This window comes from Salmo salar, chromosome ssa03 (genome assembly GCF_905237065.1).
Source record: "Salmo salar chromosome ssa03, Ssal_v3.1, whole genome shotgun sequence".
NCBI classification, from domain to species: Eukaryota; Metazoa; Chordata; class Actinopteri; order Salmoniformes; family Salmonidae; genus Salmo; species Salmo salar.
The window spans coordinates 26,610,219-26,628,738 of record NC_059444.1 but is presented as its reverse complement, the minus strand read 5'-3'; the positions used below and the strand labels follow the sequence as shown (position 1 = coordinate 26,628,738).

Here is an 18,520-nt window from a genome sequence, read left to right as displayed (position 1 = left end):
AGGCAGCGTTCAGTCATTGGCTATAATGTGCTGAGTTTACGCAATACCATTGGCTCACTCAGATGTCATTGTTGTTTCCTAGCTGAACGTGGCAACTCCTGGAACAAGCATGTACGCATACACTGTCAGTAGACTAAGGTAGACGATCATGTTTCATTCAAAACAGATGAAGAGTAAAAAAATAACTTCACTTTAGCCGTTTGTTTTATGTTCAATCAGAATCCACAACGTTGTCCCTGGGGTCTGAAGTCCGACTTCACCGCTATAGCCTACCGTGCTGAAAAGTTGTTCCTCATTCTCACTTACCTGACCGTTGAAACAGGTAAGTTCACGTCTAGCCAAGGGTCTATTGCAAGCTAGTCGCCTATTATGCTACTTGACTGATGGAATTGTTAGTTCATGTCAGGATAGCTTTTGGTCTGTCTTCATAATGTTTTTACCCTACGTAGGCTACATGAAAAAAGGCTGCCCGACAACTTTATTTTGGCTCTCTATGCTGCATTCAACGCAGTCTTCGTATTTTGACGCGTTCAAAACGTCGACTGGACGCCAGTGACATGTTGATCAGTATGTATGGGCCACACCGCTTGCGTCGCAAAATAAATGTACACATACATGTTATTCAATCATTGCACCCACATTGCTCGCGCGCGTCTGCGTGGCCTCTCGCGGGCGTGAGTCCGCCATCGCGCGCATGTTTATTTTGTCCATCAACACCAGACGCGATCAGGACACGCAGGTTGAAATATCAAAACGAACTCTGAACCAACTATATTAATTTGTGGACAGGTCGAAAAGCATTAATAATATATGGCAATTTAGCTAACTTGCTGTTGCTAGCTAATTTGTCCTGGGATATAAACATTGGGTTGTTATTTTACCTGAAATGCACAAGGTCGTCTACTCTAACAATATATATTTCTGTCTAAACCCTGTCTAAGCTGGGGGTTACTACTAAGCTATATGGAATTGTTTTAAGAAGGTCATACCTGGGATCATTTTGATTTTGAATTTTAATACCCCTTGAAGTATCCAAAAAATTATATTTTATGAAAAATATGTTTGGTTTTACTGCTATTAGCCCATACAAACGCAGTCAATAACAGATTCACTACATGGAGCAACAGATAGTCCCCCGGGACTGCCGTGCAGAAGACATATTAGCCCACAGAGAGAAGCACGAGATCGAACTTCACACAACTTTCTAGAACGGGTCACCAACCGGTCGATAACCAAGGCCTTCGTAGTCGATTGACAAACATTTCTGTAAAAAACAAAACTAGAAAGCCTTGTGTTCCTATTTTATTTTCGTCTCGGGCTGTTGGTGATTAAGCTGGGTAGGCAACTGTTGCCATTTTTAACCATTTCGAACCATTTCATGTGTCTGAAAGAACAAACCTTGCCTTCCAAGCGGGCCAAGAGAGCAAATCAAGTGCACTATAGGCCTTCCGCTGGACAATCGGATGGGCTCAGATTACCGTGTCTGCAGTAACGTAGCAGGCATCAAAGAAAGCTACAGCAAAGTTGATACTGTGAGATTTCAAAACGTTTCAAAACCACGACTAGAGAGAGAGCCAACGAATACAGCGAAGAGCTGCTGTTTTTATGAGTGAGTTCATGTTTAAGTTCTTACTCAGAAGTGTCAATACTTTGTATTCAACACTTTTATAAGCCATAATGTGCGTTCTTCCTATTTCCACTTAGCGCTACAACAAGCACTGCAGAAGTAATGAATGAGTAGGAAAGTTTATCTATAGGCTTGCGTTGTTGTAATTTATTAGCGACTTGGGTCTTTTTTAATATCAAGGAAAATTTCACTTTCTCTGTTCATAGGAGTAACAACATGAATTTGTGCATGAGGCAGAAATAATGCTGTGAGACTCGAGTTTCACCATCAGCTGGAAGACGGTGCTCCTTTTTGGTCAGTGGAGGTAAGGGAGTGCGGAGGGATGCTCAGAGGCGGACCCTCAGCCTGCTGCTCTCTCCCTCCACTGAGACTGACCATCAGATGCATGCACCATCAGCCCAGTAAAATAAAAAGCAAATGTTTTAAATGTATGCTCACTCAGCTGTGCCTCACAAGTAATACAACAACAGATCTATTACTGGTGTGATCATACAGCCTAACTCAAATGTTTAAATATAATTTAAAAAATGTCAGAACAGCAATGCATTGGCAGGGCAATTCAAGTAAAGTCAAAATGCGGTGATAATGTATTGGGCCTATAGCTTACTGACAAACGTCATTGCTACAGTGCTGTTTTTAATTGGTTAATGTTGCATAGGCTTACGCTTTTTATGTCGTAAAAAAAAAATCTGAGTGGTATATCTTGGCTTGCGTTTAGACTCAAAGTGATCTTAACTCAGAAAAGGTTGGTGACCACTGTTCTGGAGTTTTCCCTGTTAACACTGAACGTCTCTGTGGCAATTGTGATCTAATCAACACAATATTAGCCACTTTCAATGCAACATACTGAAACAAAACAAACTATTCAAGACATTTTGTTGTAGACAGAACGCATAGGAGTAGGATTCTATTACATTGACATGCACGGCTCAGTCCGTACTCTACACAGACTTGTGCGGCATAAACAATCAGAGCTGCAGTAGGCCTATATGCAAATAGACCATTGCCATATATGGATCTGTGCCATTTACTTTGAACTGGACTGTGTTTACAGCATGAGCGGGGGATTTTGATCCGCAGGCCTCCAAAAGATCTAGGCTAACAACCCCGTAACAACACTGGTAGATTACAATTATGTTTTCTCTCATTCAAACGTTGTTCAGCTTCAGCATCCACTCAAAATACATCACCGAAGACATATATATAGAATTTTGCACTGGAGTGAGGGACTTGGTGTGACTAGTTTAAGGGTCTATTTACACTCCACTAGTTTATCCACAAACTCTACAAACATTCATCATTGACCACACTCTTAACTTTTTGCTAGACCAAGGTGCAAAACGACCACGTTGTGGTAGTATTCATTCGCATGAAGAAAATAAGGAAATACAGGGAGCGGAGATCAAGGGTGCCTTGTGAGAATTTGTCGGCGAGTGGGTAACCCGCCTCTACCATCCATTCTATTGGCCAACGTGCAATCACTGGAGAATAAACTGGAGAAGCTCCGTTCAAGACTAGCCTACTAACGGGACAAACTGTAATATCTTATGTTTCACCGAGTCGTGTCTGAACGACGACATGGATAATATACAGTTGGCTGGGTTTTCCGTGCATCGGCAAGACAGCAGCTGGTGCGCAATGTCTAATATTAAGGTAGTCTCGAGGTATTGCTCACCTGAGGTAGTGTGGTCTACAGCTAATCATGAGGTACTCTATCTACCAAGAGAGTTTTCATCTATATTTTTTGTAGACGTATATTTACCACCACAAGACCGCACTCAACAAGCTGATTAAGGCCATAAGCAAACAAGAAAATGCTCATCCAGAAGTGGCGCTCCTAGTGGCCAGGGACTTTAATGCAGGCAAACTTATATCCGTTTTACCTCATTTCTACCAGCATGTCACATGTGTAACCAAAGGGAATAAAACAAAATCAACTTTACTCCAGACACAGAGATGTGTACAAAGCTCTACCTCACCCTCCAATTAAATAATCTGACCATAATTCTAACTTCCTGTTTACAAGCAAAAACTAAAGCAGGAAGTACCAGTGACTCGCTCAATACGGAAGTGGTCAGATGATGCGGATGCTACGCTACAGGACTGTTTTGCTAGCACAGACTGGAATATGTTCCGGGATTCATCCAATGGCATTGAGGAGTATAGCACCTCAGTCACCGGCTTCATCAATAAGTGCATCAACGACATGCATATCCCCACAGTGACCGTACGTACATATCCCAACCAGAAGCCATGGATTACAGGCAACATCCGCACCAAGCTAAAGGCGAGAGCTGCCGCTTTCAACGAGTGGGACCCTAATCCGGACGCTTAGAAGAAATTCCGCTATGCCCTCAGACGAACCATCAAACAGGCAAAGCGTCAATACAGGACACAAGATTGACTCCTACTACACCAGCTCTGACACTCGTCGGATGTGGCAGGGCTTGCAAACTATTACAAACTACAAAGGGAAACTCAGCCGTGAGCTGTCCAGTGACCTGAGCCTACCAGCGGGCTAAATGCCTTTTATGCTTGCTTCGAGGAAATTAACACTGAAGCATGCATGAAAGCGCCAGCTGTTCCGGTCGACTGTGATCACGCTGTCCGTAGCCGACGTGAGTAAGACCTTTTAACCTCTCTGGGCTAGGTGGCACCAAATCGTCCCACCTACGTAACAGCCAGTTGAATCCTGTGGCGCGATTTTCAAATACCTTAGAAATGCTATTACTTCAATTTCTCAAACATATGACTATTTTACAGCTATTTAAAGACAAGACTCCCGTTAATCTAACCACACTGTCCGATTTCAAAAAGGCTTTACAACGAAAGCAAAACATTAGATTATGTCAGCAGAGTACCCAGCCAGAAATAATCAGACACCCATTTTTGAAGCTAGCATATAATGTCACAAAAACCCAGAAGACAGCTAAATGCAGCACTAACCTTTGATGATCTTCATCAGATGACACACCTAGGACATTATGTTATACAATACATGCATGTTTTGTTCAATCAAGTTCATATTTATATCAAAAACCAGCTTTTTACATTAGCATGTGACGTTCAGAACTAGCATACCCCCCGCAAACTTCCGGCGAATTCACTAACAATTTACAAAATTACTCACGATAAACGTTCACAAAAAGCATAACAATTATTTTAAGAATTATAGATACAGAACTCCTCTATGCACTCGATATGTCCGATTTTAAAATAGCTTTTCGGTGAAAGCACATTTTGCAATATTCTAAGTAGATAGCCCGGTATCACAGGGCTAGCTATTTAGACACCCAGCAAGTTTAGCCTTCACCAAAATCAGATTTACTATTAGAAAAGTTTGATTACCTTTCCTGTTCTTCGTCAGAATGCACTCCCAGGACTTCTACTTCAATAACAAATGTTGGTTTGGTCCAAAATAATCCATAGTTATGTTCCAACAGCGGCGTTTTGTTCGTGCGTTCAGGACACTATCCGAATGGTAAATAAGGGTCACGCGCACGGCGCATTTCGTGACAAAAGATTTCTAAATATTTCATTACCGTACTTCGAAGCATGTCAACCGCTGTTTACAATCAATTTTTATGCCATTTTTATCGTAAAAAAGCGATAATATTCCGACCGGGAATCTGCAATTAGGTAAACAGCCGAAAGAAAATACAGCATGGGGTCGACTCGGGCACGCGCCTAATTCCTTTGTCCTCTGATCGGCCACTTGGCAAAGGCGATTATGTGTTTCAGCCTGGGGCTGCCTCGACATCGTTCAGCTTTTTCCCGGGCTCTGAGAGCCTATTTGAGCCGTAGGAAGTGTCACGTTACAGCTAAGATCCTGACTCTTCAATAAACAGAGGCAAGAACAACAACACCTTGTCAGACAGGCCACTTCCTGCATGAAATCTTCTCAGGTTTTTGCCTGCCATATGAGTTCTGTTATACTCACAGACACCATTCAAACAGTTTTAGAAACTTTAGGGTGTTTTCTATCCAAAGCCAATAATTATATGCATATTCTAGTTACTGGGCAGGAGTAGTAACCAGATTAAATCGGGTACATTTTTTATCCGGCCGTGTAAATACTACCCCCTAGCCCTAACAGGTTAAACAGGTCAACATTCACAAGGCCACAGGGCCAGACGGATTACCAGGACGTGTACTCAGAGCATGCACGGACCAACTGACAAGTGTCTTCACTGACATTTTCAATCTCTCCCTGACCGAGTCTGTAATACCTACATCTTTCAAGCAGACCACCATAGTCCCTGTGCCCAAGAAAGCAAAGGTAACCTTCCTAAATGACTACTGCCCCGTAGCACTCACATCGGTAGCCATGAAGTGTTTTGAAAAGCTGGTCATGGCTCACATCAACATCACAGAAACCCTAGACCCACTCCAATTCACATACTGCCACAACAGATCCACAGTTGACGCAATCTCAATTGCACTCCACACTGCCCTTGCCCACCTGGACAAAAGGAACACCTATGTGAGAATGCTGTTCATTGACTACAGCTTAGCGTTCAACACCACAGTGCCCACAAAGCTCATCACTAAGCTAAGGACCCTGGGACTAAACACCTCCCTCTGCAACTGGATCCTGTTCTTCCTGATGGGTCGCACCCAGGTGGTATGGGTAGGCAACAACACATCTGCCATGCTGATCCTCGACACAGGGGCCCCTCAGGGGTGAGTGCTTAGTCCCCAACTGTGCTCCTTGTTCACCCAAGAGTGCATGGCCAAACACAACTCCAACACCATCATTAAGTTTCCTGATGACACAACGGTGGTAGGCCTTATCACCGACAACGATGAGACAGCCTATAGCGAGGAGGTCAGAGACCTGGCAGTGTGGTGCCAGGACAACCACTTCTCCCTCAACGTGAGCAAGACAAAGGAGATGATCGTGGACTACATGAAAAGGAGGACCGAGCACACCCCCATTGTCATCTACAAGGCTGTAGTGGAGCAGGTTGAGAGCTTCAAGTTCCTTGGTGTCCACATCACCAACAAACTATCATGGTCCAAACACACCAAGAAATTTGTGAAGAGGGCACGACAACGCCTTTTCCCGTTCAGGAGACTGAAAAGATTTGGCATGTGTCCCGAGATGCCATACTGCCTGGTATGGCAACTGCTCGGCATCCGACTGTAAGGCGCTACAGAGGGTAGTGTGTACAGCCCAGTACATCATTGGGGCCAAGCTTCCTGCCATCCAGGACCTATATACTAGGCAGTGTCAGAGGAAGGCCCTAAATATTGCCAAAGACTCCAGTCACACAAGTCATAGACTGTTCTTTCTGCTACCGCACAGCAAGTGGTACCGGAGCACCAAGTCTAGGTCCTAAAGGTCCAAAACAGCTTCTACAATTAATCAAATGGCCACCCGGACTATTTGCATTTGTTTTGTTTTTACACTGTTGGTACTCGCTGTTTATTATGTATCTATCTACCTACATGTACAAATTACCTCGACTAACCTGTATCCCCGCACATTGATCCTCAACCCAGGCACCCCACAAGGGTGCGTACTCCGCCCCCTTCTGTACTCCCTGTTCATCCATGCCTGCGTGGCCAAGCACGCCTCTAACTCAATCATCAAGTTCGCAGACGACACAACAGTAGTAGGCTTGATTACCAACAACGACGACGAGGCTCTGGGAATGTGGTGCCAGGAAAATAACTTATCACTCAACGTCAACTAAACAAAGGAGATGATCGTGGACTAAAGCAAACAGCAGAGGGAGCATCCACATCGACAGGACAGCAGTGGAGAAGGTGGAAAGTTTTAAGTTGTTCGGCGTGTTACATCACTGACAAACTGAAATTGTCCACCCACACAGATAATGTGGTGAAGAAGGCACAACAGCACCTCTTCAACCTCGAGAGGCTGAATAAATTGTTCTTGTCACTTAAAACCCTCACAAACTTTTACAGATGCACAATTGAGAGGATATTGTCGGGCTGTATCACCGCCTGGTACAGCAACTGCACCGCCCACAACCACAGGGCTCTCCAGAGGGTGGTGCGGTCTGCACAACGCATCACCGGGGGCAAACTACTTGCCCTCCAGGACACCTACAGCACCCGATGTCACAGGAAGGCCAAAAATATCATCAAGGACAACAACCACCCGAGCCACTGCCTGTTCACCATCATTCAGAAGGCGAGTTCAGTACAGGTGCATCAAAGCTGGGACCGAGAGACTGAAAAACAGCTTCTATCTCAAGGCCATCAGACTGTTAAATAGCCATCACTAGCACTGAGAGGCTGCTGCCTATATTCACAGATTTTAAATCATTGGCCACTTTAATAAATGGAACACTAGTCACTTTAATAATGTCACTTAATGATGTTTGCATATCTTGCATTACTCATCTCATATGTATATACTGTATTCTATACTATTCTACTGTATCTTAGTCTATGCCGCTCTGTGTGCATTGGGTATATGTTGTAGAATTGTTGGATATTACTTGTTAGATATTGCTGCATTGTCAGAACTAGAAGCACCACCATTTCACTACACCCGCAATGTGTGTAACTTTTATTTAACTAGGCAAGTCAGTTAAGAACAAATTCTTCTTTACAATGATGGCCTACCCCGACCAAACTCGGATGACGCTGGGCCAATTGTGCGCCGCCCTATGGGACACCCGATCACGGCCGGATGTGATACAGCCTGCTAAACACGTGTATGTGACCAATACAATTTGATTTGACTCTGTACCGGTACCCCCTGTATATAGCCTCGTTATTGTTATTTTATTGTGTTAAATTTTATTTATTTATAAAAAAAATAGTTTTACTTTAGTTTATTTAGTCAATATTTTCTTAACTCTATTTTCTTAACTGCATTGTTGGTTAAGGGCTTGTAAGTAAGCATTTCACGGTAAGGTCTACCTACACCTGTCGTATTCGGCGCATGTGACAAATAACCATTTTATTTTATATTCAGTATTTGTTTACATCCATGGCCACTCTCTTCCAGTGCCGCTATTTTTCAATAGCCTGCTTTTCATTACCAGCTTGAAGTTGTAGACTAAGTTCTGTTTGAATATTTTGTCTAAAGATTGGCCAACTTGGCCAAGTTGTGGCTAACCCCTGACACACTTGTGGAGAGGCAGTCAGTTTTGTGGCCCATGTTAAACCTACTTATTCTCGGCCTCTGTACAATTATACCCCTTCACAGATTGAGTAACACATGAAGCGCAACACTTTTTTTTTTTTATGTCTAGACAGTTTGTGAAAATCCTTTATTTTTTTATATTTTCTTTTTTAAGAAAGGCAACTTTTACAGTTATTTGCCTCCCAAACTGATTTCAGAATATGACTTTCTATATAGACTGCGGGAGAGGCGATGAATGGCAAATACCTTTTTTGTATTCGTATAATGAATTGGCTTTGCTTGTTTGCTTTATACATATCTCTTTCCCTCAGGCAACAAATATGGCATCATGGATTATAAAAATTGCCTTGATGGCAATGAGTATCTTAATCGAAACTACTGAAGGGAAAAAAGACAAGGTGCTGTATTGTTCAGGTAAATTGGGATGTTTATTTGTCCACTTTATCCTTTTCTACCTATTAGATATGGGGTTTTCAGGATGTACATGTAATGCAATACTTATTTATAGCCAATGCAGACTACAGATTTGCATAGTGAACAAGTATTGTCATAAAATATCAACTTTTGTGAAAGTTGACTCAAGAAACGAATGTCTTGTAAGCTCGTTTCATATCATTTGACCTGCCAGGGCAGCAATTTCCTATTCTAGATTTGATCGTTTTCTTGATTATCAACCGTTTAGTTTTTAACCTTTGCTAAACACAATTTACACATACAATCATTTCATTTGAAGTGTTTTTTTTGTGCAGTTTGAAAATATTTCTGTTGAATTTCAAAAGTGTACGAATGACAGAGACAAGTTCCAATGTTCTTTATCTAAAAATATAAAAGGAGCACTATGGAAAACTTTAATCATAATTCAACGTTTTCAGTTAATACATAGTTTTAGTAATTTTATTTTACAAAACCAAATTAAACTTGGTGGAAGGCAGCTCATCACATGGCCATTTTCTTTCTTTGAACACTACAGCAACACCAACACTAGTCTTAACAAACCTTGGAGTCATCCTTGCATGACTGTAACACTTGTCAAGCTACCAATGCAAACTCTCAGCACAGTACGCCATTAGTGTAGCCTACTGTGCATCATAGTATCAATGACATTTTAAGAACTGTTAGAAGCCCTCCAGCCATAGTCTGACATCTGGCATGAAAATCCTGTACAATTCTTAGTGAAGCATTACCCCCAATTGTAGGTCTGATTAAAAAACCAAAAAAAAACAACGACCAAAGCCTCCATTTTTAATTAAAGAGTGACTGGATGCTATCTAACTTACCATTCTCAGGGGTAAGAGGTTCATTTACTTTGGTGTTGATATAATTTATATACATTTTATTTGGACCTCGTAAAAAGACGAGGCTTTCACACTTTTTACAGCAGTTTTCATACATACTCATTGAATTGAGCTTTGCTTGATCGTAACACTTAATAATTGAAATGGTCTTGAATAAAATGTAAAGGATAGCAAATTCGAGAGTGTGGAATGTGGACATATAAGGAGATTTCAGTATACAAAATAGTATTGCATGGCTCTAGTCATGTTTTTGCATTTCCTTTGATGCTTATGTTAGTATTAAGACTTTTGTTAAATGAAAAAGTAACAAAAGTAGCATTTTAGTAACATTTTATTAAAAATGTTATCATATTTTGAGCTAAGTACTGTATGTTTTCTTATCAACAGTTCTGTAAATATAATTGCTTATTTACTTGTGTTTCTAGTAGTATCTCAATGTTGCTGTCATTCTGTTAATCATCAGTCTGTCAAGCTTATTTCATTTGAACAGTTTTACTTTTCTTTATCTGTGGGCATACTATGGGTCTACAGTTTAAGTCGGAAGTTTACATACACCTTAGCCAATTACATTTAAACTCAGTTTTTCACAATTCCTGACATTTAATCCTAGTAAAAATTCCCTGTCTTAGGTCAGTTAGGATCACCACTTTATTTTAAGAATGTGAAATGTAAATAATAGTAGAGAGAATGATTTATTTCAGCTTTTATTTCTTTCATCACATTCCCAGTGGGTCCGAAGTTTACATACACTCAATTAGTATTTGGTAGCATTGCCTTTAAATTGTTTAACTTGGGGCAAACGTTTCGGGTAGCCTTCCACAAGCTTCCCACAATAAGTTGGGTGAATTTTGGCCCATTCCTCCTGACAGCTGGTGTAACTGAGTCAGATTTGTAGGCCTCCTTGCTCGCACACGCTTTTTCAGTTCTGCCCACACATTTTCTATAGTGTTGAGGTCAGGGCTTTGTGATGGCCACTCCAATACCTTGACTTTGTTGTCCTTAAGCCATTTTGCCACAACTTTGGAAGTATGCTTGGGGTCATTGTCTATTTGGAAGACCCATTTGCGACCAAGCTTTAACTTCCTGACTGATGTCTTGAGATGTTGCTTCAATATATACACATCATTTTCCATCCTCATGATGCCATCTATTTTGTGAAGTGCACCAGTCCCTCCTGCAGCAAAGCACCCCCACAACATGATGCTGCCACCCCCGTGCTTCACGGTTGGGATGGTGTTCTTCGACTTGCAAGCCTCCCCCTTTTCCTCCAAACATAACGATGGCTGATTTCTTTTCATTTTCCCATGATGTCACGCAAAGAGGTACTGAGTTTGAAGGCAGGCCTTGAAATACATCCACAGGTACACCTCCAATTGACTCAAATTATGTCAATTAGCCTATCAGAAGCTTCTAAAGCCATGACATCATTTTCTGGAATTTTCCAAGCTGTTTAAAGGCACTGTCAACTTAGTGTATGTAAACTTCTGACCCACTGGAATTGTGATACAGTGAATTATAAGTGAAACAATCTGTCTGTAAACAATTGTTGGAAAATTGACTTGTGTCATGCACAAAGTAGATGTCCTAACTGACTTGCCAAAACTGTAGTTTGTTAACAAGACATTTGTGGAGTGGTTGAAAAACGGGTTTTAATGACTCTGACCTAAGTGTATGTAAACTTCCGACTTCAACTGTATATATCCCTGACCTATATTGTACTAACCTATATCTGTTTCTTTTAGCATGCAGGGCTATTGTTGATGAGCTCAAGTATTCAATCAGTCAGATTGATCCGAAGAAGACCATCAATGTGGGAGCCTTCAGACTCAAGCCTGATGGGAGCCTGGCTGATAAAAAGGTAGCAACCTAAGTAAAAGCTTGTTGCCAAAGTGCACTCCACTGAAGCCAAACATCTAATAGTACACATACGGCTATTGATTGAACTTCCTGGAAATAAAATATTTTATGAATTTAGAGATTGGATAGATGCATCATTCATATAGAATGCATATTTATAGTTAAAATACTTGACAAAACATAGGCTAGGCCTAGTGGTTTTATAGTAGTTCCTGGTTTCCTGTAGCCTCGCAAGCCACCTGATCTCGTGAGCTTACATGAATGTTCGCCGCGCCGCGGTAATCGTCTGGTAATTACGTGGCTCGATTTCCTGGATCTCGTACCTTGAGAAATGGAATTTAGTGTATTGTGAAATATACCGGCAGAAGAAAATAACAAAAGTAAGATCAGTATGTAACTTCATTTCAGTTTGTGTCCTTGTAAGCATTGGTAAATGCTTTATCACAGTGTTTCAGCTACATTTCCAAAATCAGAAGCTTTGCTTATTGGTTAACCCTCTGGATATTCAAACCACTGTCTTCTCCTCTTTTCCTAACCAAGCATTGTTGTAGTGTGAAGAGGTCAGGCCTGGTAGTGTTCCAGTGTCATGTCCCTTGTGTCCAGGGACTGTCATTAGCTGGTCAGCTCACCTATTGATCTCAGGGGTTAATCCCCTTTTGATGGTAATTGATAGCTAATAACATGCTGTTTATTTAGCTAGGCTGCTTCATGTTTTCCTCTTCCCCTTAGCCATTTTCAAGTTAATTTTCAAGTAAAAGGGATTATGACATATTTCCTAATATGACAAATCCAGTTCTCTCATTCATGTTGGTTTGAATGTAATCAAACATTCCATAGGCATAGTATTATAAAGATTTTAGTTGTTTTGATCTTCTCTTGACATCAAATTGTCTCATTCCTTCCTGTTCATTATGCTCAATCTATGGATCAACTGCGTATGTCATATTCACAGACTCTCATTAAGTGTTTTCTAAAAGAGGGTTCATTTGAAAAATGCTAATTACAGTTCCTATACCCATGTGAGTCTTGGTTCATATTCCATTTTGTTTGCCCTCAAGCTGTGGGGGTGTGCCTCTGCATTACCCCTGTTGTTGTTAGTGGAGAGAGAGTGTATGAATGCAATGATAGAGCGCAACTATAATTACTGAATCAAAATGAATGTTCGTAAGAGAAGAGTTAAGTAATGACTTAAGTAGTTTGGTATTTCCGTGCTCTGAACAGTAAGCACACTGACTTTTAAAGGGGCAATCAGCAGTTGCTACGTCCATTTTTGGACTTATAAATTAATGATATGTACCCATTTGATTCTTGAAAAATATAACATAAAAATGCCTCGAGCTTAGTTGAACTGTAGTAACTCATCAGAACCCCAAATAAAAGCTTGTTTTACTCCAATGTTTAGAAACAAAGTAAATGTAAACAAACACTGTTTATCCTCAACATGGTTAAAACTATCATTTTGATATCATGGATGGTCAGACCTTGCATCCATAGCTCTGTGTATGAATTAGAGTGATTACATTTCTCCAGCCCCATCCCTCAGCTTTTTACTTAAAGCTGGCGGGGGAAACACTTTGTTGTTGTTTTAACTGCTGATTGGCCCTTGAAGTGAAACGGCCAACAGACAGTGATGGCTGATCAACTTCTATACTAACTGCCCTATGGAAGTGTAGGCCTACCTGTTGCGCTAATCAATGGCTTGTTTTGACTTCTGGGCATAAATCAAAGAAACCCTCCCCCACCCCACCGGCTTTTGACCCTGTCTGAATCAAGGAGGGAGGGGTGTCCAAGCTTAGATTCCATCATACGAGATTAGCTGGTCTTAAGTCTCCTTTGCTCTCCAGCAACCAGTGGGGCTCCCTGAAGGCAAGGTTCACACCACAATGTTAAACCTACAACAATGAATCATTAAGCCAAAGACATTGAACTTAATTGAATAAGTTGATGGAAGTTGTTAATGTCTTACACTTTTTCTGTACATATATATTTGTTTTTTTTCATTCATTTATTCATTCTCAATGAATGGCTTTTAATGATTCTGGTTGGACCATAGAGAGAAATTGCTGTCACTCTTCATTAAATTCAATTTCTGGATTGTCATGATAAAGGTACATACTGTGGCAATCGCTTTTCCGAAGACTATAACAACGTTGCACATTGTTGTAAATGGTGGCATTAATAGGTTCTAGTTTTTATTAATTTGTGTTTTTCATTGGTCCATATTATCCTCACAAGAAATTGAAAGCCCCTTTCCTCAGTGTTACAATAATGGCTGGTTTTCCAATGGGAATTCAATGGAGGATAGCATCCCTGAGAAGCCTTTTCTCTGCCAGGCCTGCCTAGTCCCCTCCTCATTCTTCAGGAAATGTGTGATTGACTGGTCCCTTTCAAACCCCTCATACTGGTAAGGAAGGAATTTAATTCCACAACATTTTCAGGATTGCTTGATAAGGTTCTGCTTTAGGTTGGACTTTTTTAATACTGGATGTTTTTATTTATTTATATATTTTTTACATTTAAGGTAGATGTTTCTTAACAACTAAGTCAAGATCTCATCATACATATTCATAAAATTCACTAATGGTGTAAAATAAAAATATAGAAACTAAGAATATCAAAATTGCATGTTAGCATCTTTAGCCCAATAATTGCTGTTATGGCTGAATGCAGTGCACACTTGATATTCCACTTTGTTTGGTTTTTGTTTTGCAATAACTTATTAGTTAACAGTTCAACATTAATGTTGAAGTCGTCAAACCTTTGTTTTCTTTGATAGACCATCCTCAATGTTAACTATTTCTCTCTCTACATTCAACTAGCTTCCTGCCCTTTACATTGAAAAAGGAGAGAAATGTGTGGCAGGGTTCAGGCAGTTCCCTGAGACCTTTTTATCTTATTTGTGAGCAGATGGCAGTGAGCCATGGAAGCCCCTTTGTGTCACTAAGAGTCAGATATAAAAAAAGGAGGAGGGGGAAATGCTTCTGTAATGTAATCAGTGGGTCCGGAAGGGTCCATACTGAGGATGAAAGGGGACAATAGGGTCAGGGATATATCTACATTGCACAAAATTCAGTTCATCTGCAATATGCCCCCCCTTCCCCTCACCCAGCATCTTTTGACCGGGATTGACAAGGAAAACTTCCTGCTTTGATCATTCGAGGGTGGAGAAGATGAACCACCAAAAGAGACCAAAGGATGAGACTGAACTGTTTACCCTGCACTTGGCTGCTGTTTAGGCCTCCCCCTGCTCCTTAACTCAGCCCCCCTCCCCGGCCCTTTCACTGCACCCAGTCACCCTTTCCCCTCTCTCCTTCTGGGGAGGCCACGGGGGCGGGAGCATAGTGCACCTTGACCTGTCTAGACACTATTGCATGTTTTGTCCTGTTTCCAAGGGGAAGGGGTATACTTCTACAGGTTAAATGTCATAGTTCCAGCATAGGGGAAGTAGGGGTTGTTTGTGTGATGGGAATAGTAGTTAGGGGTCACCAACATGACCCAGACGGATCCTAAGCAACGTCATAGAACTGGACTCAATTAAGTTTAATTTAGATTAAACCTGATACATTTTTTGATACTTTTGTGTCTTTATCCACCAGGTCCCTCTTGCTAGATCTGAGACCAACTTGAGTGAGCTTCTGGATGGAGTTTGTGGTAGCATGAGTGACTATGCTCTTCATGTGGACCCAGACACCAAGAAAAAGCAATACAAAAGATTTGCTCCAAGAAGTTCTGATGCCGGGGATTTTCCTGATTTTAACAATTTCAAGTTTGATGGCCCAGAGGGATCCAATGCCCTAAAATTTGCGGTTAGTTTGGCAATAATTTATTAATTTACTCACATATTAATGTATTTATTTTTAGTCATGCTTTCATACAACATTCAGATTAGTATGTGATGTAGCTAAATTATTTCCTATGTTCTGCATGTCCACATACTTTTTCAAGTATTAGACTTTCAAAATGAATTGAAATATTGGTAGCGGTGGGTAACTCTTATGTTTGGTTAACTGAGGTAAACTTGGATTTAATTTTGAAAGCACAGAAGTCAATGTTATGCCTTGGTCGTTGATATCACAGCTTCATTTTATCTGGAAATCCAGTTACGTTCTTGATAATTGGGCCGGTAACTTTTTAAACTGTACATTGATATTGTTTTTCCACTTTACTTTGGTTAAGGTATATTGCATGCGCCGTAGTCTGTAATATAGAAAGACAATACATCTGGAAATATGTGTATTAAAGCTTGCATTTTAAATTGTCATTATTAGGATTATAATTTGTTTTACAGTAACATTCAGTGTTGACGTTTTTCATTCTGGAGACGTGCCAGGGGTTAACCCAAAATGCAGACGATAACGTATTTTCCTTTGTTCCTTTACAATTATCTTGAGCTCTTGCATGTAAATTGCACATATTTAAGATCAAGTTAGGCACCACAAGCAAGTAATCTTATGATGCGCAAAGATGTGTGTGTGGAATCGCTAACTTGGAATCGTGTTGCCTATCTATGTTACATGAGTCATCTAAGATGGCTGAACAGCATGGCGAGAGGAAAAATGGCAGTCTCACTCACTGCTGTGCCCACTATTGTGTGAAACTACATGCTTGTGAACCTCTCATGTGCGGAGGACCTGGTGTGCTGTCTGTTGTGTGGTAACCCATCCCCTCTCTTCTGTTACAGTGTGAAAGCATTGTGGAGGAATTTGAAGATGATATCATCTCTCTTTTTGCCAAAGAGACAGACCATGTGGTCGAGAAGTTATGCAATGAAGTATCAGGTACGGTTTCAGACATGTTGTGGTTTCTTACTCACCAGGCCTCCTGTTTTTCCCTTTCTGCGTAGTTACTATGTTATTACTAACATTATTACCCAAATGTATAACACCATTGGGTTTTGATTAGCTTTTTTATATGAATTTATTTAAATGACTTACAATGATTATTTGTTCATAGAAAATAGTATCTGGGTGTTTGGGCTTTGGAGAGCTTTGATTTGTAAAGAACAGAGTACAGTTGCCCTGCGAATACTCTATTTGGTTATCGTAACATTTTAATATTGCAATTTTTCATGGCGCTACCCCAAACATGTTTAGATGAGTACCGTGTGTGCCTACCAGGGAATACAAACATGACCACTTTTGTTTATTATGCATCCTAAAATAGAATATGAAAATGGATACATCCAGACAATTACCATTTAAAACAGATCTATTTGTAGTGTCATGATTTCCCCCTTACATAACTATCGTCTTTGATCCGCCATTTTGTTTCAACCCTGTTAAGTGAGGGTTCTGAAACAGAGCAGCGTAACATTTTTAACAGTTTGTTTTTGAATCGGTATAGAGTCTTGGAGGATGATGTTGTGGACTTATATGACACTGATACTCTATTAGATGAGCAAAAGAGCAATTTTTGTTTAACAAGATTGCGGTTGTAGGCCGATAGTTTGAATGTGCTATGTGAAGTATGAGTTATTTGGAATTTATCATCTGAATAGAAACCACCGCTCGTATCTCGTATGTTTGTCAATATAATGTAGTTTGTTTTTCTGCGAGTGTCATTGCAGTAAATGGTGTGTCACCTACTGGATGTCTGCAAATATTGATAGTTATTTTCAACAGGCCATCTGACAAGATGGCGGACTAATTTTTGTCAATATTTCATTTTCAGATCACTGTAAAGGCACCAAATTCCAGAGTGACGAACTATAGTTTTACATGCGTCTCTGCTGCGGGTGATTGGACCAGTTTAGATATATATTTCAAATGAAGAAATAATACTTGAAGGATATTGTATCAATCAAGTTGCATTCTTTTAAATAAAGTTTTCTATTTTGAATTGAGATGCTGGAATAATGTTGTCAGATACACGGAATTGTATCATGAGATAGAAAGTCAGGTGTGTTTCTTTAGGTAATCCTAGTAGGCCTAATTTATAAATGATACATTTCTTAAAAATGCAGGAGGAAGAAGTGGCACTCAAAATAATAAGATGGGTGTAAAAAACGAAAAAGCTAAGTTTGAATGTGCTGTGTACTCAGCTGTGAGAGACTGAGGAGGCAGCCATGTCAAAAAGATGGCGTGGCATCCTACAGACAATGTCAAGGTTAGCTGGATCAGCAATTTTTGCCAATTTTTTTTTTTATTAATTTTTTTTTGCTTTCACCTTCATCAGCTGATCAGTTTATGTTATAGAATGATGTTATAGAATTCCGAATGTGTTGATTATCCAGACCTGTTCTTGGTCCAGAATTCAACCGTTGCATTTGATTTTCACCGTGATTCCTGGATGGAGGAGGGAGTTTATTCTTGATTTTTAAATGGGCAGTCCCCTTACGTCCCGTCATCTGCAACAATTGAATTCGTCGTGGTATCATTTTAAACCTTTATGAGCTCTAAAATCTGCGGAAGTATGTCAAATGTTATGACATTTTCTCCTAAAAAATGTATCCTCCCCCCAAAAATACACCTGTTTGATTGATCTTATTTTTAGATGTATTGTTTTGTATTTCGTTATTTGACCTTTACGCTTGATGTTATGACCCATTTTTAAGGATATAGATCAGAATAGACCTGGGACGTTCTATTTATCGTTATCACATCAATTCGGGCAATTTAT

The 18,520-nt window shown here is 40.4% G+C and overlaps 1 protein-coding gene across 2 annotated transcripts; it reads left to right on the top strand.

The window, feature by feature from the left end:
* The first annotated feature begins 65 nt into the window (after positions 1-65).
* On the top strand, positions 66-17,744 carry LOC106599333 (protein canopy-1). Of its 2 annotated transcripts, none has more exons than XM_045714680.1 (6): positions 66-322; positions 9,062-9,164; positions 11,788-11,903; positions 15,499-15,708; positions 16,584-16,680; positions 17,573-17,744. In XM_045714680.1, exons 2-6 carry the CDS (start codon positions 9,071-9,073, stop codon positions 17,611-17,613), a joined length of 558 nt encoding a protein of 185 aa, XP_045570636.1. In that variant the 5' UTR covers positions 66-322; positions 9,062-9,070; the 3' UTR covers positions 17,614-17,744. The 2 variants fall into 2 exon arrangements, with proteins under 2 accessions (XP_045570636.1, XP_045570637.1); XM_045714681.1 differs by lacking the exon at positions 66-322 and adding an exon at positions 1,909-1,931.
* The last annotated feature ends 776 nt before the right edge of the window (positions 17,745-18,520 follow it).